Below are 23,910 nucleotides of genomic sequence, written 5' to 3'. Positions count from 1 at the left end.
ACTGACCCGACTCGCCCGCCCCGAACCTGCCTGTTTTTACATCTGTCCCATGTGGTTGGAGGCGTCTCCCATCCCAGGGTGCGGTCCTGCCAGCGAAAGCGGAGGAGGATCCGAAGACACCTTCTCTTCTTCCCTTCTTTTCAGACACGCCGCTTTCGGGTTCAGGTTTCTTTCTGTTGAATCGAAGCAAAAGGCCATTTCAAATATTCACTTTCCGGAGCGGAACGGCACAAACGTTCAAAATCATTAATGGTCAGTGCTCTGTTCCAGTCCCGGAGGCTGCGGCCGGGCCGGTCAAGCGCTGGAACACCCCGTGTGCTCTGCAAACACCCCGTGTGCTCTGCAGACACCCCGTGTGCTCTGCAGACACCCCGTGTGCTCTGCAAACACCCCGTGTGCTCTGCAGACACCCCGTGTGCTCTGCAGACACCCCGTGTGCTCTGCAGAGGAGCAGCCCAGCTTAGCACTGAGTTTGGGTCTTGCTACAGAACATAAAACATGTCCAGGCCCTTCCCCAGCGCCCCAGTGCTATCGGGGAACACAAGCACTGGGGGTGCTTGAGGTGCCCGGCCCGCTCTGGGTGACAAGGGTCGGGTGTCCCTGGCTGCGCTCCCCCCAGCCAAAAACCGTGTGAAACCCATGAAGGATCTAAGGGATTCGCAGAAAGGAGGTTCTTGGAGACATGGTTTAGTGACAACCTTGGGTTAATGGTTGGACTCAATGACCTTGAGAGCCTCTTCCAACCAAAATGGTTGTGGGCATCCTGGGGTGGGTTAGAAGGGGGTGATCAGTAGGTCAGAGAGGTTCTCCTGCCCCTCTGCTCTGGAATCTTGTGTCCAGTTGTGGCCCCTCAGTCCCAGAAGGACAGGGAACTGCTGGAGAGAGTCCAGCGCAGCCACCAAGATGCTGAAGGGAGTGGAGCATCTCCCGTGTGAGGAAAGGCTGAGGGAGCTGGGGCTCTGGAGCTGGAGAAGAGGAGACTGAGGGGGGACTCATTCATGGGGATCAATATGGAAAGGGGGAGTGTCAGGAGGATGAGCCAGGCTCTTCTGGGTGACAACCAGTGACAGGACAAGGGGCAATGGGTGCAAACTGGAACACAGGAGGTTCCACTTAAATATGAGAAGAAACTTGTTGGGGGTGAGGGTGTCAGAGCCTGGCCCAGGCTGCCCAGGGAGGTTGTGGAGTCTCCTTCTCTGCAGACATTCAAACCCGCCTGGACACCTTTGAGGACACTGACCTCGGACCTGCTGCTCTAAGCTGAGGATGACGGCCACAGCCTGGTGTAAGATCAGGAGCTTGGTCTGGGGCTTGTCGCTCTTGAGGTGGAGCTGCACCATGCGGCCCAGCTCCTTGAACGCCTCGTTGATGTCGCGGACGCGCAGGCGCTCCCGGGCGTTGTTGGCCATTCTCCTCTCCTTCTCCCGCTCGGCTTTCTGCTCCGGTGTCAGGTCTTCGTCGTCGTTATTGCTGGGAGACAAAAGGAATACATCATTTTCTAATGATGTGGAAAACAAGGAGGGCGAAGGTTTTCAACAGAGCTTGTGCAAAACCAGGGCTACAAGTCATGAACAGAGCAAATCACTCATTGTCACCCTTTAACCCCGAAGGATGCGCCGGTGGCTCCTGTGCTGCTCCCAGCTTTGCTGCCTGTGGGTTCGCAGCACTAAGGGGGGAACTTCTGCATCCTTTTGGCAACAAAACCGCTTTCTATGCAGATAAAACGATGATTTCAAATTGCAAACACACCCACTGGTGAGTCACTGGCACTATATAATTGGAATTGGCTATGCAAATGGAGTAATACATTTTCAGCAGTGGATTGAGACGGAGAACTAAATATCAGGAGTAACCTTTTAAAGCTGCAAGCATGTTAAAAGCAAAATCGTTAGCCTACAAAAGCTTCAAAGCACATATAAATATGCAACAGTGACAGCTTATTTGCTGAATTAACAACAAGTGCGATCACCTCACATCGGCACAAAGGTGCTTTCTTCTTACCGTATCATAAATGCACATGAAAGCCTCACTTGTACACATGGTTACATCAACACATTCACTCAGAGAAAATCCTGAATGTCATGTATTTTCTCCGGTCATAAGACATGTGAATATAATAAATTTAAACAGCAACGGGTGCTGGTCGATAGGTCCGAGTCTGCTCAGGCGCGTCTTACCTGGGCTTGGTTTTTATATAGGCGTGGGAGGACAAAAAGGCCGTTCAATCGTTACAAAGATGCCCTGAACAAAGCAGGGCTGTGCCTGCATTGCGGCTTTTTTGGCTGTGATGCCAAATCTCTGCAGCGCTGAGCTGGACCTGGGGCCCGTGGTGACAGGTAAGCCAGGCAGGTGGCCATCAGGGACAAAGTAAAGCCTGGCGCGTGCTCAGGGCCACGTCTGCAACACTCAGACACTGTTCATGTTCACCATCAGTTCCCAGAATCCGGCTACAGTTTCACTAATACCTTTCCAAAATTATTATAAAGAATATGGCGAACAAGTAAAGATGAATAAATCCCCCGCTTAAACCTGCGGAGCCCAGGAGATTTACACAAGTTGAGCACCGGGAATGACAAATCTATTGCACAGATAAAGGAAAATCACACGGTTCATTAGGTCAGATGCAGGTGCCATCAGCTCTTAGGCACATTTTCAAAGAGATAAAAATCCATACTGTATTCCAATTTGCAAGCATAGGCAGAAAGGAATAACAGCCCAATTAATACATTTGAGTGCAACGCAATTTCTTGCAACTTGCTCAGTGTCCGAATTTGCCAATGGTTGGAATTTGAGGGCGTCCTGGAGCACAGGTCCCAGCCGGGAACTGGGCACTGCCAGGACAGCCACGCCGTTCCACTCATGCTGTGGTTTTACCTGCCAGGAGAAAACCTCAGTTTCCTCCTGTTCTGTTCACTTCATCGAAATCCAGTAAAGGAATTAAATGAAGCGACACTATTATATACTGTTACCTAGATCTTGACCTAGTAATTGATTTGATATCCTTCTTGTCATCCTCTAGTTTCTTGTCCTCAGAAGACTTGGTGTCCTGGAGGTTTTCGTCACCCTCGTCGTCAGATTTGATTTCGGAGCTGCCCGAAGAGACGCTCTGTCCCTGCAGTCCGGCCGGCATGCCTGCGGAAACACACGGAGGTCAGCTGTTTGCACACCCCTAGCTGTGATAGCGGAGCTGTAATCCCAGTCGCACGTCGGGACGGGGTTCGCAGATACTCACCCCTGTACGGGTCCTGGGGCGGGTTCAAATCCGGGGACGTGGCGGACTGGACGGGCAGCTGCGGCACCGGGACCTGGTTTGGCACGAGCGAGTGGCTCCCGCGGAGGCTGACGCCGTCCTCGCGGTGCGCGCCCACCTGCGGGGACACAGCCGGCGCTCAGGGCTGCGGCAACGGACACAGCCGGACAGGGAGACAGCGAGGGACAGCGAGACGGGGCGCGGGGACGTGTTTCACTAGAGGGCGCAGACGGCCCGTACAGCCGCACCACGCACAGCTGTACCATGCACACCGTGCACAGCCAAACCGTGCACACTGTGCACACCATGCACAACTGTACCATGCACACCATGTACACCATGCACAGCTGTACCATGCACACCGTGCACATCTGTACTGTACATGCCATGCACAGCTGTAGCATGCACGCTGTGCACAAGTTGCAGAGTCATACCGTGCACACCATGTACGCCATGCACAGCTGTAGCACGCACACCATACACACCTTGCACAGCTGTACTGTGCACACCATGTACACCATACACAGCTGTACCATGTACACCATACATACCCTGCACAGCTGTACTGCACACACTGTGCACAGCTGTACCATCCACACTGTGCACAGTCATACCACGCACACCGTATATGCCATGCACAGCTGTAGCATGCACACCATGCACACCTTGCACAGCCGTATCGTGCACATCATGCACACCTTGCACAGACACACCATGCACACCGTGCACAGCCATACCATGCACAGCTGTAGCATGCACACCGTGCATGCCATCCAGAGCTGTACTGCACACACCATGCACAATGTGTACAGCTGTACCATGCACACTGTGCACACCCTCCCGTGCATACTGTGTACACCATGCACAGTTGTACCCTGCATACTGTGCACACTGTGCATGCCATGCACAGCTGTATGGCACACACCATACGCACCTTGCACAGCCGTACTGTGCACACCCTGCAGAGCTGTACCATGTACACCATGCACAACTGTACTGTGCACACCACGCACAGCTGTACCGTGCACGCTGCGCACACTGCGCACAGCCACACTGCGTACAGTTGTACCGCATGCACCATGCACACCATGCACAACTGTACTGCACACACTGTGCATGGCACACACAGCTGTACCATGCACACCGCGCACAGCTGTACCATGTACACCGTGCACATCTGTACTGCACACACCCCGCACAGCCGTACCGTGCACACTGTGCACACCATGCACAGTTGTATCACATAAACCACGCACACCGCGCACAGCCGCACCGCGCACACCACACACAGTTGTACCACATAAGCTGCGCACACTGTGCATCACACACACCGTACCTCCAGGTGTGCCACGCACACCCTACACCTGTACAGCTGCAGCGTGCACACTGTGCACACCCGCAGCGCACACACAGTACAGCCGTACCGCGCACACCGCGCACAGCGCCGGGAGGACGCGGCGCCACACGCCCGGTGACAAAGCCGGCGGAGCAGCTCAGGCAGGTAAAACGTCAAACCGCCTCCCAGGGCGCCGGCGCCGAGCGCACCGAGTCCTGCCCATCTGTCTTCTATCATGTCCGCCAACAAAGCTGACAATTATCTTAATGCCCATATGCTTAATTGTGAGCTCCTCCATTCCCCCGCTGCCGTCGGAAATCCTGCAGGAATTTCAATTTGGCATTTGGGGCGATGGGATTGGCGGCCCTGCCGGTTTCTCCCCAGCAATGCCGGCGAAGCCTCTGACAGCGGGAGCCCCCAGACGTCACCGCGTGTCACCTGCCTTTCCGAAAGACGAGAGGCCTCGTCCAAATGAGCGCTCGCTGTATTTCATTAACCACCCGGTCCCAAACTCCGCATGACGCAGCAATGAAGGGTTTATTAAACACTTGGAAAGGCGGCGTCCCCCCCTCGCCGCGGCTCGGGGTCGCTCCTTCGTTACATTAAGGAGACCGTCGAGGAAAGCAAAGCATCCAAAGAGCAAAACTGTAGGGACTTGCAGGAGGATTTAATATAAAAGCACCTGGAGCGGTAAGAGCAGCGCTGCTCAGAGCTGTGGGTACGGACAGACGTCCGGAGGGACGGACAGACAGAACGTCCCTGCGCGCTCCCACCAGAGCACTGGAAATCGCTCTTTATTCTCAAAAAAGTAAGTACTGGGGCAGATTAAAAGATGGAGGGATGTTTCTAATCAGACTTACAAGATAATATAGGATAATTGTTACCAGCAAGTCGAGACCGCAGGCAGAAAGATAAAAGGGAACCCTGCCAAGGGGAACTTGAGAAAATCTTTTACTACGAGACCAAATGCAAATCACCGAAAACAAGTGCAAAATGCAGAGACAAAAACCCTCTCTTTGCTGAGACGGTTGTGTTTGCAAACCATGAGACGCTTTACCACGGACATACAAAGTTTTCTTCATATTTAAAACAAAGATGTCCTGACGGTTCTTCTCCTGCAGGTTCTCAAGAGATGGGGCAGGTAACCCTATGTGACATCTCACAAGCGACTGATAACGACGATCAATTCTCTTCCACCACCCGCCCTGCGATCAGTGTTGCTTGCTGAGGTTTGCAGCTTGTTTCCTGCCAACCGGTGAATTTCATGGCCAACCCGTGGCCATCCCTACAGGAAAAAGGACCATTTCTCCCCGCTGTGACTAAGTGAGCTCATTTTCCCCCGTGTCCAGATGGGACGGTGTATTTTCCGAGACTGACTCCACTTGGGCTGCAAACATCCGTGTGTATGTGAATGTACCTACAGGAACAGACCCGAACCAACCAGGAGCAAAGACTCTGAGGGCTGACTCTGCCACCGCATCTCCCCTGCCCACGGGATGCTCCGTCCGGTGCGAATACCCAAAACCCCACTTTTACAACAAACGTGAGGCCTCAGATGTCCCCTAAAACGGGCTGGCCATTTCCCGCTCTCTTTAACCATCATTTTCGTTCCTCCTTTGAACATTTAAACGTTTCCACCCAAGCAGCCCGGCACCTTCTCAAGGGCATCACCATGCACCAAAGGTGTCTCAGAGCCACCGCCTGCCAGGGGACGCGACTTATTTCAATAAAGCCCGTCCTATGCGAGGCGTTAGCGCCTAAAATCGAGATCTGGCTGTGGGCAGCTCCCGGCATCACTGGGGACACAAAAGATGCTGCGTTTTGCGCACCCCCCTCCCTCAGCAGCCATTGGAGCCACTGGTTTGTCTGTTACACAAACAACAGCTCTGCCCCGAGGTGGAGCCAAGATCCGAATCGTTCCCCCCAGCCGGGGAGTGGGGATGAGAAATAATACTTATCTTTGGAGAATCAAACTCACTTTGAAGTTGTATTAATATTTGATTTAGCCCCATCTCTTTAAAGAGTCTCCTAGTGCAGCGCTCAGCAGATTGGAGTCAAAACCACCAACCTGACAAAGAACGCATCCTAAAACGATACGGGAGGTGTGAGCGGGCTCTGCTCTTGATGTGCAAATCTCTGCCTCGCATTCGCGTCTCGGGCACACGAGCACGCTGGGGTGTGAAGTACAACCCGCTCCATAACCCAGCCCAAGGGAAAAGCCCACGAGAAGCCCCAGTTTGCTGGTTGGGTGGCTCTTCAAGTTAAAAAAGTAGCGGTACAGAGAAGGCTGGGATGGAAATCAGAGGATGAGAATCGTCCCACGGCACCAAAACCCGGCCAGACGGTGCCTGAACCGCACTTGCGTTAGGCTTTTATGGCATTTCAAGCTTCAGTAGCTACGTCTTGTCTTCTCTTACCTTTGCGTTTTCACTTTTCTATATGGTGACAGGCATCGGTGCCCGTGTCAGGTTTTACTGGTTACGCAAGTGTGTGCATCCCAGATTACCTGTGCTATCTGTACATTCATCAGGGACGGGAAGCCGCTTCAAGAAAATAGGTGGGAATTAATTCTTGGATACTCAGCATTTCACGACGGAGATGTTTTCCTGATAAAGAACATGATGTTGGAAGAAAACTCACAGTTTCATCCTCATCCCACAAAGTGCACTTTAAATAAAACCCCAACTACTGTGCTGTGTCTAAGCTGCTGGTTTCATCAATGGTGCTGCTGCACATCCCAGCGGCACCTGCCTGCCTGGATTTTGCTTGGAATTACCTCGGATTCCGTGTGTCGTGTATATGATGATGGAAACGCCATCCTCCAGAGCAAGGAAACCCCTTCCTGCCCCAGAAGTGCATCCTGAGCAGCAAGAAATGGTCCTAGAGACATTGGTCCTAGAGATAGATGGGCATCTGAAGTTTGGGCATGGGAAGGAGCTGTAAGAAGTTGGGGGTGTTGCACCCCTTTCCTTACACTTAACCCCTCTCGTGCTGAGAGGTGAATTCCATACCATTAACTGTTGAAATACAAAAGAAAACTATCACCTCCAGCTTCTAAGCTCCGCTTAGGAAGAGATTATTCCTAACTCGCCGCTATCACGAGCAAACGCAACGAGCAACACGCTTGGTCCTTCTAAACCCCATGACCTTGTGTTATCCACTTAGATAAATAAAAGCAGGCGGCGGGCGAGTTGTAAGGTGCTGCATGTTAACATGTGTTCAATATTGTCCGAATTTATAAGGCTGACAGAAAGCAGATTTGTGCAAAGCCCTTAGAAACCTCCAGCGCTATATTAAAAAGGGAACAGCGCAGGGCACGCCGACACAAACGGCCTCGCGCTGTATGTGCGGATTATTGGTCCAAATTATTCACTCTTATTTAACTGCACCAAAGTCTTTCATCTCCACGCTATACAATAATAGTTTCCATATGACCGGTGGCTCAGCTATAAATAAGATCAAAAGGAAAAGAAAGGATTTAATAAAAATAAAGAAAAAAAAAGGAGACATTAAGAGTGGCATTAAATCAGGCAAAAAGCCAAGTTCACATTTCTTCCTACAGCAAGAAGTAGCGCAGAGTCCCGAGCAGCTCGCCAAACCTCTTATGAAAGCGCTGCTGGCGAGCCACTTGTGTGCAAACGCCGCTGAATCCGAGCCCAAAGTGGCCAAGCCGGGCTTTGCCGTTCAAAGGAGGGGGAAGATGATGCCCAAGGACAAAAAAGGCGCAAGCGCCACGTCCACGGGAGCCGCCCCCCAGCACTAATTCACCCCCACTTTCCCACCGCTGGAGATAATTAAAGGGAAACCAACCGGTCGCGACCTATTCTGGAGAAGGGGCTGCCACGGCTGGCGGAGGAAGTCACTGCAATAATCCCTGCGATTTCCTTCCAACAGAGACGATTATTCATGGAAGTATTGGCTAAATCCGGAGATAGAAAGGGTCCTAAAGTGCAGGATTAGGAAAATTAAGTCTTCTTCACCGAACGGCCGGGGAGGGAGGGGAGGAAATGATGCTGCGAGCAAGTCTGCACGCCCGGATGCTTGATTTTGGTACCCAGGCCAGAGCATCCTCATTGTCACTGCTGCCTTCATCCCGAGCATCCTCACCCTCGCTGCTGCCTTCATCCCCAGCATCCTCACCCTCACTGCTGCCTTCATCCCGAGCATCCTCATCCTCGCTGCTGCCTTCATCCTGAGCATCCTCCCCCTCACTGCTGTCTTCATCCCCAGCATCCTCACCCTCGCTGCTGCCTCCATCCCCAGCATCCTCACCCTTGCTGCTGCCTTCATCCTGAGCATCCTCCCCCTCACTGCTGCCTTCATCCCCAGCATCCTCACCCTGGCTGCTGCCTTCATCCTGAGCATCCTCACCCTCACTGCTGCCTTCATCCCCACCATCCTCACCCTCACTGCTGCCTTCATCCTGAGCATCCTCCCCCTCACTGCTGCCTTCATCCCCAGCATCCTCACCCTCACTGCTGCCTTCATCCCGAGAATCCTCACCCTCACTGCTGCCTTCATCCCCAGCATCCTCACCCTCACTGCTGCCTTCATCCTGAGCATCCTCACCCTCGCTGCTGCCTCCATCCCCAACATCCTCACCCTCACTGCTGCCTCCATCCCCACCATCCTCACCCTCACTGCTGCCTTCATGCCGAGCATCCTCACCCTCACTGCTGCCTTCATCCCCAGCCTCCCGTCACTGCTGCCTTCATCCCCAGCATCCTCACCCTCACTGCTGCCTTCATCCCCAGCATCCTCACCCTCACTGCTGCCTTCATCCTGAGCATCCTCACCCTCACTGCTGCCTTCATCCTGAGCATCCTCACCCTCGCTGCTGCCTCCATCCCCAACATCCTCACCCTCACTGCTGCCTCCATCCCCACCATCCTCACCCTCACTGCTGCCTTCATCCTGAGCATCCTCACCCTCACTGCTGCCTTCATCCCCAGCATCCTCACCCTCACTGCTGCCTTCATCCCCAGCATCCTCACCCTCACTGCTGCCTTCATCCTGAGCATCCTCACCCTCACTGCTGCCTTCATCCTGAGCATCCTCACCCTCACTGCTGCCTTCATCCCCAGCATCCTCACCCTGGCTGCTGCCTTCATCCCCAGCATCCTCACCCTGGCTGCTGCCTTCATCCCCAGCATCCTCACCCTGGCTGATGCCTTCATGCCGAGCATCCTCACCCTCACTGCTGCCTTCATCCCCAGCATCCTCACCCTCACTGCTGCCTTCATCCCCAGCATCCTCACCCTCACTGCTGCCTTCATCCCCAGCATCCTCACCCTCACTGCTGCCTTCATCCTGAGCATCCTCACCCTCACTGCTGCCTTCATCCCCAGCATCCTCACCCTCACTGCTGCCTTCATCCCGAGCATCCTCACCCTCACTGCTGCCTTCATCCCCAGCATCCTCACCCTCACTGCTGCCTTCATCCCCAGCATCCTCACCCTCACTGCTGCCTTCATCCCGAGCATCCTCACCCTCACTGCTGCCTTCATCCCCAGCATCCTCACCCTCACTGCTGCCTTCATCCCCAGCATCCTCACCCTCACTGCTGCCTTCATCCCCAGCATCCTCACCCTCACTGCTGCCTTCATCCCCAGCATCCTCACCCTCGCTGCTGCCTTCATCCTGAGCATCCTCACCCTCGCTGCTGCCTCCATCCCCAGCATCCTCACCCTCGCTGCTGCCTTCATCCCGAGCATCCTCACCCTCACTGCTGCCTTCATCCCCCGCATCCTCACCCTCACTGCTGCCTTCATCCCCAGCATCCTCACCCTCACTGCTGCCTTCATCCCCAGCATCCTCACCCTGGCTGCTGCCTTCATCCTGAGCATCCTCACCCTCACTGCTGCCTTCATCCCCCGCATCCTCACCCTCACTGCTGCCTTCATCCCCAACATCCTCACCCTGGCTGATGCCTTCATCCCGAGCATCCTCACCCTTGCTGCTGCCTTCATCCCCAGCATCCTCACCCTCACTGCTGCCTTCATCCCCAGCCTCCCGTCACTGCTGCCTTCATCCCCAGCATCCTCACCCTCACTGCTGCCTTCATCCCCAGCATCCTCCCCCTCACTGCTGCCTTCATCCCCAGCATCCTCACCCTCACTGCTGCCTTCATCCCCAGCATCCTCACCCTCACTGCTGCCTTCATCCTGAGCATCCTCACCCTGGCTGCTGCCTTCATCCCCAGCATCCTCACCCTTGCTGCTGCCTTCATCCCGAGCATCCTCACCCTCACTGCTGCCTTCATCCTGAGCATCCTCACCCTCACTGCTGCCTTCATCCCCCGCATCCTCACCCTCACTGCTGCCTTCATCCCTGTCCCGCTTGGCTCCTCCAGTTCACCATATTGCACCAAAAAGCAGTTTAAGGAGCAGGCAGCTGTGGAGCCCAAACCCGGGAAACCAAATACGACGGGTTTAACCACAGCCCTAATTAGCTGCTTTAGTAATGAAAGGAGCCATTGTGCGAGGACAACGCTTTCCAGCAAAGGTGCCATTTAAATAGTGCTCCGTGGTTTTTCTCCCGGTCAAAACGAAGTTTATAGCTATGAAATAATTTAAAAAGATGACAGTGGCTGTAATTGCGCAGCATTAGGAATGTCAACCAATTAGGCAGAAAACGGTGCTATATAAAACCTGCACCGGTGCCTGTTCTGCCAGACTTCATTCCAATAAGGTCATTCTGTCCAGTTTTTTTAAGATGTATTATACCTGCTGACTAAAAACCACAGACAAGCAAACCCAAACCACAGATGCAGCAGCTACAACCGTGCTAAAGCTTCAGAACACAAAAGACAGCGCAACAAACCAGGAAAAGCCACACTTTGCCTTTTAAATAACGCCAAGCCGCTTGACTTTTTGTTTATGTAGGGATGACATAACCGAATTACTTCACGAGCTGCTACTTTAACTCCTAGGAGTGGAAAATTCCATACGTTCGTGTAATGTGGATGTAAAACGCAGCGATGCACGGGCCTGGGCTGTGTTGCTATGGGTCGTGTGTGAAGTGTGAGCGCTGGTCCTGGGCTTCCCAGCACTAGCTTAGAAATAATACAGCCCAGTTTGTGGGTTATGATGATTTTAATCGATGCATTTGTGCGCTGCCACAGCATAACCGTGTTTTCTAAGAGCAGTGTGACACAACCCCCATGTTGTGCTCGTTTCTGACTCTTTCCAGAAGTTTCTTTGTGGGTGTGGGGTGGTTTGGTCCCAGCGTTACGAGCCCACCTCGCTGTTCGTGACCGTGTTTTCGGCCCCGCAAACGCTGCTTAACGTCAACGTCAGGGATGGTCCCCGGGGGACCACGCGTGTTTGAGCAAGCTGGGTGTGCACGGGGTGGGAAAGCTGAACCTCCCCTGCCCCGCGAGCCCCAGACCCCCGCAAAGGGCCCAGCTTTGGGGGGTGCTGGGGGTCCCGGTGCCCTCCAGCCCGTGAGAGCTTTTCACCCTGAGCTGGGATTTCAGAGACAGCCTCATTGTGAGACTTTCCTGATGGGACTGTGACTGAGGAGCAGGCAGGAGTGGGCAGGAGCACACAGGGTGCAGGCAGGAGCAGGCAGGAGCACACAGGGTGCAGGCAGGAGCAGGCAGGAGCACACAGGGTGCAGGCAGGAGCAGGCAGGAGCACACAGGGTGAAGGCAGGAGCAGGCAGGAGCACACAGGGTGCAGGCAGGAGCACGCAGGAGCACACAGGGTGCAGGCAGGAACAGGCAGGAGCACACAGGGTGCAGGCAGGAGCACGCAGGAGCACACAGGGTGCAGGCAGGAGCACAGGCAGGAGCAGGTAGGGTGCGGGCAGGGTGCAGGCAGGAGCACACAGGGTGCAGGCAGGAGCACAGAGGGTGCAGGCAGGAGCACAGGCAGGAGCACACAGGGTGCAGGCAGGAGCAGGCAGGAGCACACAGGGTGCAGGCAGGAGCACAGGCAGGAGCACAGAGGGTGCAGGCAGGAGCACAGAGGGTGCAGGCAGGGTGCAGGCAGGAGCACACAGGGTGCAGGCAGGAGCACAGGCAGGAGCACAGAGGGTGCAGGCAGGAGCACAGAGGGTGCAGGCAGGGTGCAGGCAGGAGCACACAGGGTGCAGGCAGGGTGCAGGCAGGAGCAGGCAGGGTGCAGGCAGGAGCAGGCAGGGTGCAGGCAGGAGCAGAGGCAGGAGCACACAGGGTGCAGGCAGGAGCACACAGGGTGCAGGCAGGGTGCAGGCAGGAGCAGGCAGGGTGCAGGCAGGAGCACACAGGGTGCAGGCAGGAGCAGGCAGGGTGCAGGCAGGAGCACACAGGGTGCAGGCAGGAGCAGGCAGGGTGCAGGCAGGAGCAGGCAGGGTGCAGGCAGGAGCAGGCAGGGTGCACGGCGGGCACAGCCGCTCTCTCCAAGTTTCCGGCCCGTACCTCCCACTGCTACTTTATTTACTGCAGCTGGCCGGCCTTTTATAGCCTGTTTCATGTATTAAAATTCAAATGTGGAAAACATTACCAGTATCCTCCTTGATTTTTTTCTCTTTTTTAAATTCCCCCCCCCTCAACTTCCTTTTGAGCGTGGAATGTATCAAATGGTCAAAGGCGAACTTCAGCCTGACTCGACTCCCAAACTATTTCCTTTGTTCTGATGTTTTCCCTTCCAAATTCAGACCAGTTTTCCAAAAGAAACCATCGGGCCCGACTCCTTTCGCCTGAACGGCGGTTGCAGACAGTGAGTAATGCTGCAGACTTGGGGTTTTCAGTGAAACGGCCTCATTTCGCTCACAAAGCACCCGAATTCCCAGCCACCTTGCCACTTATTTAGCAGAGCCCAAACAAAACCGGTCCGACCCCATCAAGCGTCTCCGCATCCCTAAAAACACGAAGGAATCGCCGGATGCGTCGCTCGTTGTCGCTGCTTTTCGTTGTCTCAATCTACCCTCACCTACATCTGGTAGTGAAGTGGGGAGCACAGATTTATGGAAGGAGCCGTCTCTGAAGCGATGCCCCGGGTGCGTGGTGCAGCGGTTTCACATACGCAAAGCCAACAAAGCTAGAAAAATTAAGCTCTTTTCTCTTGATTGAGAGCAGATATGCAGGAACGCTTGTAAGTCACAGATCCGCCTTTTAATAAAGCCAGATTTCTTCATTAAAAGAAGTATTGTTTAAACACTGGAGGAAAAAATTGCTTTGTACCCCCGAAAATCTTAGATTATATGCATCCCAAGTGTATTTAACATATTACCTGAGGCCAAGCTGAATTACAATCTCAACTTTCCTTTTGTGAATTCTCAGCGACTGCCACAGAGAGCAAAACGACGTCTGCTTCGTGCTCATTTCATTGGGAAGGGGAGAGGAGATGGATTGAACGGAGCTGCTGAAAAAGCACCTTTTACCCTTCGCAGACCATTCGCAGTTAACATTTTGCGTTCTTTTTAACCCAAAAATGGCGCAGGCAAAGTCACGGCTTTTAATGCTATTTTACCCGCGATGGGAGTTGCTTTTAGTGACGTTTAATTTAACGAGAACCTGCCACAAAGCTATCATAAAGAAACAAAACCCTCCTTGTTTTCCTTTCTCAGGTGCTGCGTTCAACAACCGACGTTACATATTAATAACCTGAAGTAACAGGAATTACGGGCATTGTATGCGGTCAAGTTGAAGGGGAGAACTGTGTGGTCAAAGGGAGCTGGGTAAGGACACCTGAAAATCAACCTGGGCAAGCAGGAGACAGCTGGATGTTTTAATAAAGGCCAATGTGGGTTGGGAGAGCTCTGGGGTTACACATAAAACCCTAGAGATGGAGAATTCTGAGGTCCCCAGCATCCCACGCGGCTCGGGACGGCCCTGCTGAATAAACCCCTGCTCTCCCAAACGCTGGGCGCTCATTATTGTATAATCACCTAACCCACCGTCCCCAGCAAGCAGCGGGGACGTGGTAATTATCGAATAATTGGCCACCGGGAGAAGCTCCTTCCTTCCTCACACTCGGCCATCAAAGTTTGCCTTTCTTTTTCTCCTTCCCTTGCCGAAAGAGAAAAGGAGGAATCCCGCCTGAATCCCATCAAATCAAACTCGAAATGTTTGCATTTTCCAGATGATGTCTAATCCTATTTGGAATGCTTCTGAACATTTGGCCTTGATTACATCGTGGAGCAACGAATTTCACAGGTCATTGTGTGTTGAAGAAAAAGTATTTCTTTTTGTCAGGTTCACTGAATGTCCCCTTGTTCTTTAATTATAAGGCGGGATGAATAGGAGAGCTAGATTTACCTTCTTTATGCCGCCCATTATCCTATGCACCTCTATTATGTCTCCTCTTATTCATCTCCTTTCTAAACAGCATCAGCGCAATCTGTTCGGGCTCCCTTCACACGAAAACCCGGCCACGCTCGCAACCGTTCCCGCTGCTCGGCCCCAAACTCATTCCGCTACGCTTTGAGACGGGAAAACCAAACCGCAACACAGGGAACGTACATACATGTGTGTATATGTAATTATACACCCACGGCATATACCATCACTCCATCATTTGGGTGCGCCCTTTCAATTCAATGGGCTTTTGGGCTTGTTTTTCGGGACTCCTGCACAGCGAGGAGCAGCTTCCAGGCGGCTCCAGCAGAGGCGCACGCTCTCCTCCCCAGATGTGGTTGCTTAATTGGAATTCCTGCTCCTAATCTGCCCTGCCCTGCCCTTAGGTCGCGGGATGAGCCAGGATCAAGCCCAGTTCTCCCCGTCCTACCCTTAGGCTGCAGGATGAGCCAGGATCAAGCGCAGTCCTCCCCGCCCTACCCTTAGGCCGCGGGATGAGCCGGGATCAAGCCCAGTCCTCCCTGCCCTGCCCTTAGGCTGCAGGATGAGCCGGGATCAAGCCCAGTTCTCCCCGTTCTACCCTTAGGCTGCAGGATGAGCCAGGATCAAGCCCAGTTCTCCCCGTCCTACCCTTAGGCCGCGGGATGAGCCGGGATCAAGTCCAGTTCTCCCCGTCCTACCCTTAGGCCGCGGGATGAGCCGGGATCAAGCCCAGTCCTTCCTGCCCTGCCCTTAGGCTGCAGGATGAGCCGGGATCAAGCCCAGTTCTCCCCGTCCTACCCTTAGGCCGCGGGATGAGCCGAGATCAAGCCCAGTCCTCCCTGCCCTGCCCTTAGGCTGCAGGATGAGCCGGGATCAAGCCCAGTCCTCCCAGCACCCCACAGCAGCGACCTGCCCACCGATCTGTCCGGTCCCTTTCTCTTCCCGCGTTATTTTCCCCTCGTTTTAATTAACCTAAATAGCCTCAACCATCTGAAAATCCCGCCAGACAACCCCTCGTTCCCTCCCTGCGCTCCGCGTGCGAGCAAGCAGCTCCGTTTCTGGGAGGAAATCTGAAGTATAAAAGCGAATGCCTGTGAATCCTGCTGGAGATCGCACTGATCCAGTTCAGCCCCGGGTGTGCACAACTTCACCGCTTCCTAACCGAGAACTGCTGCAGAACCCTTGTTTTTCATTAACTTCTGCTTTACGATTTCTGTGGACTCATACGCATTATGTAAGCTACTTTTCCTTATTATTTTTGTGCCATTAAAGAAGATTGAAGAGACAAGCTTTTCCTTTGCAAGAGAGAAAGCAACGGCAAAATATTTCCTCCGCAAAGTGCAAGATGTCTGTCCTGGAGACCTGAGCGGTGCACGAAGAGCAAATTACAGCCCTAAGCCCACGGGTTTTGTGGCACGTCACCCCGGCAGGCAGCAGTGACCGACCAGGGGACACGAGCTTGTGAGCCCGAGGAGGGTCAGCAAAGCCCGGCTTTGTGCACCGCTTAGTTCGCGCTGGAGAAGGGCTCTGTAATCCTGAGCGAAACACAACCCACAGCGAGCTCTAACTTCCCTCTTCTCGCCCTGGCTTTAAGCACGTGTTTAAAACAGATTAGCTACCATTCCTTAAACCTCCAGCCCTGCATGCCAAAGCTGAGCCTTACAGTAAAAACCGCACCCAGCTTCCCAAGCCAGAGGTGGGTCCTGAGTAAAATGCAACACTGGTGACATCGTTTTGAAAGCAAAAAGGGACAAGTGTTTCAGGAGCCCTCAGCCAACCCAGGCTCCGTTAGCACGGACGGTTAACGAGCAGCTGGGGACCAGTGACAGCGACCGCGGCAGCCACTGGGGACAAACAGCAATGGGGACAAACAGCAATGGGGACAAACAGCAATGGGAACAAACAGCAATGGGGACACTCGCTGGCATCTCATGCACATACACACATTAAGGTTGGAAAAGACCCTCAAGATCGAGTCCTGATGTTAATGTCCCATGTCCCTGAGAACCTCACCTGTGTGTATTGTCAACCCCTCCAGGGATGGTGACTCCAGCACTGTTCCAATGCCCCACAGCCCTTTGGGGAAGAAATTGTTCCCCACATCCAACCTCAACCTCCTCTGGTGCAACGTGAGGCTGTTTCCTCTCATACTGTTGCTGGTTACTTGGGAGCAGAGGTCAACCCCTCCATGCCCCACCTTTTGGGCAGTTGTACGGTCTCTGCTCAGCTTTCTGCCCCCCACAGCCACACAACAGCTCGCACGCACACCCCGCACAAAGGAAAAGCAGCATTCTCCCCACGGATCCGCGCAGCCCGGTACGGAGAAGCCAGGACTCACCATGAGCGAGTGGCGGTTGGCGGAGAGCAGCCCGGTGCCGTAGCCGGAGCCCAGCCCGGCCATGGCTCCGTTGTGCGAGGGCCCTATCAAGCCGTGCATGTCGGCGTGGCCGCCGGGCATGGCGGTGGCAGGGCCCACGGCGTGGTTGCGCAGGACGTGGATGGCGTCGTCCAGCCGCTCCAGGCGGTCCTCGATGCGGCTCTGCTGTGGGGACACACAGAGCGGGCAGAGCATCAGCAGGCGCCGGGCACCGGCGCTGCCCCGGCGTGCGCGGGACGGCACGGCCAGCCCGTCCTCCCTTCTCAACCCCTTGCTCTTTGTTTCTCTCGCTTTGGGCCTTTTGTTTTGTTCTGTTTTCTATTTCTTTTCTCTGTTTCCCTCGGGTAACGTTTAGAGTAGCGTTGCGGGGAAGGAGAGAGCATGGTTAACACGAGTACAGCTTTGATTTTCATGGGCAAAACAGGTTCAATGATTCCTCATGAACATAATCATTACAGTACATATGTTGCCCTCTGTGTCTTTGAAAAGTTTTAGTGATACTTAAAAAAAAAAATAATAATAAAAAAATAAAAAAGAAGTAAAGAAACAAATACACCTTTGATCATCATCAACCTCTGACCGGGATTTTCCTCCCCCCGTCTAATCCCAGGATCACACACAAGGAGAAACTACCAGGTCCTACGGCTGAGGCTTCGCCCACCCGTCGCACAGGAGGGACCGTGTCCGTGTGTCCTGCCCTGGGAAGGACCCGGAGGGACCGTGTCCGCCTGTCCTGCCCTGGGAAGGACCCGGAGGGACTGTGTCCGCCTGTCCTGCCCTGGGAAGGACCCGGAGGGACCGTGTCCGCCTGTCCTGCCCTGGGAAGGACCCGGAGGGACCGTGTCCGCCTGTCCTGCCCTGGGAACGACCCGTCTGCAGACCTGGGAACCTCAACTCCTCGCTCTTTCATTAAATACAAAGGGGGAAGCTCACAAGGACAGTCCTGAAGCACTGGGGAACCTGAGCTGCACACAGGATTAGGCAGAGCTGATGGATCTCTTCAGCACATCTCTTAACCAACCCACTGCTCTCCAAATAACTAAAAAACGGCCAGAAGACAGATAGCCTAGAAAATACCACAGTCAATCATGAGAAACGTTTCTGTATTGGGGCACAAAAAACGGTTCATGCCGACTCCTGACCCTGGCAAAGTGCTAACGAAGCCAACAGGACTGCGGTATCGCCCGCACCGCGGGTTAAACGCTGCCCTCTTGGCAATTAGCTGATTGCTTTGTTCTTAAGGCAACTTGGAAGCTCTAGCGCTGTTTTACACCCCACCATACGTCAGGCATTCCACACCGCTCAGGGGAACCACCTGGACTTCCACCTGGGACCAACAACCAACCGAGAAGAGCGAGATGGAGGCCACGGGGCTTTGTGCAGTGCCCTGTCCTACCGGGCCTTTGGCTCTCGCTTCTCCTCCCGTGAAGGAAGGCGCCAAGTCCTACTGACGCCTCTTTAACCCTCTCTGCCACGTGAGCATTTAGGACCAGCTTGGCCGGGTAAGCTCAGCTTGCTGGTGTTTCCCGGGGAGAGATGAGAGCGACGGGCCAACGTCCATGGCTTTCTGCTCCCCTACGCTCCTCAACCTACTCCATCCACCTGCTCAGCAGCCCCTTTTTGGCGGTCCTCGCTCCCCTTTTCGGTAGCTTTAACACAACATCCCCGGTGGAACAGGAGACCCTGGCCAGCAGCACCTCCAACCGCACCACGGATCTCCAGAGCACCCATGAGACAAACTGAGAGGTGGGAAAATCAAGCCCGAGGGCCTAAGTGGTCACTAACGAAATGAAAACCTGTGTGAGAAGAATGGATGAGAAATGGAAAGAACAGCAAGTAAAATACTGAGGCAGAGGAGGTCACCGATCAGAACATACCAAAGAGTGTAAGGGACCTTCATAATTGGGAGATGATGACGCTTGACCTCCATTTCTAGACCAAACAGCTGTGCCTGCTAATAGTAAAATCGGAATTACCATTAGAACTATGCAAACAAAAAAGTCTTTCAAACTTTTTGGACAGTTTTGTAGACACGTAAATGCCGTATTCCAGATAGACTATAGAGTAGACATATGGAGAACTTCCAAAATACACACGGACGGAAAAAAAATAGGAAAACCAAGGTATTTTGTAGCGAAGCACGTAGATGCAGGCCACAGAGCTCCCCGCGCTGCTCCTCCGCATACAGGGCCGCATTCATTCCCAGCTCAGCGAGGAGCAAACGTGGCGCTGGTGGACGGAGGAGCCACAGGCAACACGCTCCACGCCGCCCGTGACCTCGTCCCACCAGCGAACTTACAAAATCTTGAATAAAATAACCATAATAATAAAAAATGGCGAGTGAAAGCACCGCACACAACATTCACGCATAGGCCGACGAGGGTTGCGCTCCCTCGGGGCGGAGAGTTCGGGCTGAGCCAAAACCCCCTGGGTTGTATCCGCTGCTCTAATCCTGCTCCTGTTGGCGCGGGGAGAAAAGGGGTCCTGCTCCCCGCAGCCCTTCCGAGGCAAACACGGGGAAAACGAGGCCTTTTTTAAAGTATTTTCCCAACAGCTTTTATATAGATAGATAATTTCTAACACTCTTTTGAAGGAGTGATCTCCTGAACGATCTCGAAAAGCGGGGTTAAGGATTTGAGATGGCACTATCGGGATTTTAATGGTGCTGTCTACGCTGAGCGGCGCTTGCTTGGGCTGGGACAGCCCAGGGTGGAACTCATGGCAATCTGGGTTTAGGCTCTCACAGTTCAGGTTTTGTTTTCTCATACAACTCAAAATTATGCCAGTCCTAATTAAAACTTAAATCTTCCCTTCTCTGGTCCCCACGGAGCTTTTAGTTGAGGTTTTGCTACAGCACTGAGCTGCAATCTTTACTTTTGAAATAGTTTTCAACTTGATACCCTTGAGGGAAAGCGTCTTGCATGCTAAACGCTTCCAGCTCCTATTTAAACGCACTTATAGTCCGTATTTGTACTTATTTTGACACTGGGTTCTCCCTCTTTCCCCGCAGAGCCTGCAGAAAGCCAGGCAGCCCAAAATGAAAGGGGGTTTCCCTTTGGCTCGGTCCCTTCCATCGGGAAGCACCTTGCGAGGACAAACGCAGCCCCAGTGCTGGGGCTGCTAAAATTGTGGGCAAAATAAGGGCATTTTTGGAGCTGCGGGACCCTACTCCAAGCTATGACAGGCTGGGTGGTCACTCTGTCCCCTGCTAGGGGTGGCTTTGTGGGGACGCTTGCTGTGTGTACACGTGGTGTCCCCCGCCTCCTGGGCCTCACGCAAACCTCTCATCCCTCCTCCCAAAAGGGTTTTGTCCCTCCAGGTCTGTGTCCCTGCGCTTAGGGCATCACTTTGCAGGATGAGGAGCCCAGGAGCTCCTTCCACCTCTGTCCCGCTACTCAGGGCCCATGGACAACAAGGGATGGATCTGCCCTGTGGGAACTCAGTGGCCTTTTAGGACTCCTGGTGAGGTTAAAGCATCCAGGGCTCATGCAAAGAGGATACTGGGGGGTTTTGGCTTCTTTGGGATGGAGATCTTGCCTCAAGAGGCCTTCTCCAAGGCATCGGCGTGTGCTGCACGGGAGGAGAATCCTAACACTCCACCTGGAAGGTCTCAGGTTTCAGAAATCCAAATTATACCCAGGTAAACATTTAAAACACCTGATGCTCATGAGAACTACCCTGGGCCTCTGCGTCTTTGCAGTTTAGGCTGTTATTAGGAAAGCGGGTTTAGTTAAAATGCGCAATTATTGTAAACGGAGTACAAAATCAACTGGGGCTCAGTGTGGCCAGAGATGGAGTCTACGGATCATCCAAGGAGGTGTGGGGCTGGACGTCCCCGCATGGGGACAATCTCTGCGCCCAAGGGCACTGCAGAGCCACCAACAAGGACATGGGAACCCCGCTGCGCTGCTGCCAAGGCCTGGGAGCTGCAAGGACCTGCTCCCCACGCCGAGCACACGGCACCTCCTACCGAAAAACACCCTGAAACGTTCAGTAAAATAGAATCGTAACAACAATACCTGAGAGAGAAGGGGGAGAACCAACAGGAGTTGAAGGATTTGATGAAAAGCTGTTGTTGGTGTGATCTGGAGAATAGATCTTTAAAAGATGATACAGAATTAATCTAAAGCCATCACAAACTGATGCAGAAAGAAATATGGAATTCTTATGCATTCAGTTCATTTAAATGAAAGCAGGACAGGTTAAAAAGCCTTTATTCAAATATTAATACTTTTATAAAGACAAAACTGTATTAGGCGCAGGAAGCTAGACAACAGACCCCTTTTGATGGGAACGGACACTAGTCAATTAAGCCGTGGTTTCTGATCGTCACGTGGATCTGCTACGGTGATCTACACGTTCTCATTGCATAGGCTGCTGTACAGACGAGTGTCACTGAACAAGGTGGCCCCGCTCGTGCCATTTGTCAGGGCACCACTTCGAAGTGGATTCTGTACTGTATCGGTTCTTTCAGGCAAACTAGAGGTGGACTTTTCGCCTTTGTTTTAATGTGGTTTTTTTTTAATGAAGCATCGAAGAATATGCGAAAAAATATAGATAGATATATTAACTCTCATGAGAACTCAATGGAACCCACTCTGCCCAGAAAATAACTCTAGTGGTCCTTATTAAAATCAGCCCGTGCCAACCGGTACCGCGGCAATAGCTGGGGCACGGCAGGTTGGGGTCCCCTTGGGGCTGGCAAACCGCCGTGCCCCCGCTACCCGGGTACGAGCGGGCACCGCTGACTCTAACAGCAACCACAGGGACCGAAGAGGTGGAAACTGCCATGAGAAGAGAAAATCGAGCGGCAAACTCCATAGGAATCCCGTTTGCGGGTGGCTGGGGAGCGCACAAGTCGTTCTGCTCAGCCCTCGCTCGCCCTAGGGAACGGGGGGACAGACGGACGGACGCGGCTCCCCGGCTAAGCCTTCCCCTCTTCCCGGCTCTATTCTCCACTAAATGAAGCCTCAAACTCAACGTTTCGCTCGGCAGTGACTCCGGGACCACATCTCTCCCGTTTTGCCGCGCATCTCGGACTCCACTCTGATTAAATGCCACACTTTGCAAAGGGTAAAAGGTGTATTCCCAAGTAAATGTTTCCTTACAGAGGCGAGTGCTTTCCCCAGCGCGTCCCCGGTCTGCGAGCTGCCGGCCGCCCCGCTTCCTCTGTTGGCTGCAAAACAAGAGACCCCGTGTCAAATCAGGCAGGGAGCCATCGGCGACTTCTATTCCTGGTCCACTTACTCACGATTTAATTGCATTTTAATGCTAATTACATAAAATTAATCTTTAATTGCCATGAATTTGTTTGCTAAGGTAGATACCAAACACATTCATGCTCCGTTTTTGCAGATAAAATATAAGCTTGACCGGCTGTTTCTTTTTTAACTGTATGGCGTATTTGATAGCACTTGCCCAAATGGATTCACTTCTTCTGAACAAAGCGTTTCTAACAGTAAAAGATGCTCAAAGGTATGGAAAATAGGTGCTCTGGGATGTGCAAATCCACTCTAACAAGGGTTTTCGTTGGAAACTCCAAGCACCTATATATAACAGCACAATATTTCACTTATAAAACCTATTTAGCGTTCTCTTTGCTTGCCCCATGACCCTGGTCCTTTCTATACTCTCCAATGCATGTTTTAAAGACGTTATTGAATTCCACATGGACTTGTCAAAAATGTTCCTTTCTACTTCACTTGAGTATTTAATGAATTGATTTTTTATATCTCTGAGGCTATGGGATTGTAGCTTTTATATAAAAGCCAGGGATGGAGACCAAACCGCCCGTGTTTGTACCACAATGGACAAGCACAGGCGCTTTTTGGTCATTAATAATATTAAAAAGCCTCCTCTGAGTTTCACCCCAGTATTACTGAGTTAAATCTTCCGGGCGTGGGAAGGAACGTGTGATCCCGGCTTGGGTTGAAATTAAGCGTCGAGATATATAAAGGAAGATATATAAGGAAACGTGAAGACAGAGAGAAGAGGCGATGCCATCCAGAGATGCAGCTTATCGGGGTTAACTTAACATTGTAAATCACAACCCAAAGCTTTGTGCCTCGAACGATACCAGGCAGATGTCCAGAAATGCAGTTACTTGGCTCTGAAGTGAACTGTGAATCGAAATGTAAATCATGCATTGTTTTTTTCCTTCTTCTAAGTGAGTCTACGTGCATTACTGTAAAATTAAGCCCTCCATTCGGCTGGCTGAAGGTTGGGTTCTCCTCATGAGCTCAGTTGGCCAAAGCAAGGTAAATATGGCACCTTCTGCACCAAAGACCAAGATATAAGTAGACAGAGATCGTCTGAAAGTGCTCGTGTCCCCAAAATAGCTCAGGTCCACATGTCCGCTTCTCTTTCTTGTATCGCTAACCATTCCACACGTGAACTGTGATTTGCTTTCGCCCTCATTTTGCTAACGACTGAAATCTGTTTGTGACCTAAGAGAACAGAAGCCATTATTAAAAGCTTTTCCAAGCCCATCAAGGAACAGGCACAACGAGGGAGAGCTGGTAGTAACGGGAGAATTCAAGGAAAAAAAAGCTCATAGAAGAAATGCTAAAGAGATTCTTTTCGGCTGCCCCGCCATGGGAGAGATGATATTTTACAAGGGATTAGTCAAAAATTGGCTCCAAGTGAAGCGTCAATGTAAAGGCTTTAAAATAAGTCAATACAAA

The 23,910-nt window shown here is 52.7% G+C and overlaps 1 protein-coding gene across 25 annotated transcripts in view; it reads right to left on the bottom strand.

Moving 5' to 3' along the window:
• Positions 1 to 23,910, bottom strand: part of LOC136114621 (transcription factor 4) — a 173,996-nt gene that overhangs the window by 5,628 nt on the left and 144,458 nt on the right. For 15 of the 25 annotated variants that reach the window (XM_065860020.2, XM_065860024.2, XM_065860021.2 and 12 more), the window contains 8 exons: positions 22,336 to 22,403; positions 21,247 to 21,325; positions 19,105 to 19,181; positions 17,189 to 17,392; positions 3,233 to 3,368; positions 2,970 to 3,132; positions 1,241 to 1,470; positions 31 to 173 (listed from right to left, as the gene is read on the bottom strand). In XM_065860020.2, coding sequence (XP_065716092.1) covers positions 37 to 173; positions 1,241 to 1,470; positions 2,970 to 3,132; positions 3,233 to 3,368; positions 17,189 to 17,392; positions 19,105 to 19,181; positions 21,247 to 21,325; positions 22,336 to 22,403 — 1,094 coding nt within the window. In that variant the 3' untranslated portion in view covers positions 31 to 36. The remainder of the gene's footprint in view (positions 1 to 30; positions 174 to 1,240; positions 1,471 to 2,969; positions 3,133 to 3,232; positions 3,369 to 17,188; positions 17,393 to 19,104; positions 19,182 to 21,246; positions 21,326 to 22,335; positions 22,404 to 23,910) is intronic. The other 10 variants (XM_065860018.2, XM_065860032.2, XM_065860015.2 and 7 more) reach the window with 7 other exon arrangements.

This window comes from Patagioenas fasciata, chromosome W, assembly GCF_037038585.1.
Source record: "Patagioenas fasciata isolate bPatFas1 chromosome W, bPatFas1.hap1, whole genome shotgun sequence".
Taxonomy (NCBI): domain Eukaryota; kingdom Metazoa; phylum Chordata; class Aves; order Columbiformes; family Columbidae; genus Patagioenas; species Patagioenas fasciata.
This window is presented reverse-complemented; position numbering and strand designations above follow the sequence as displayed.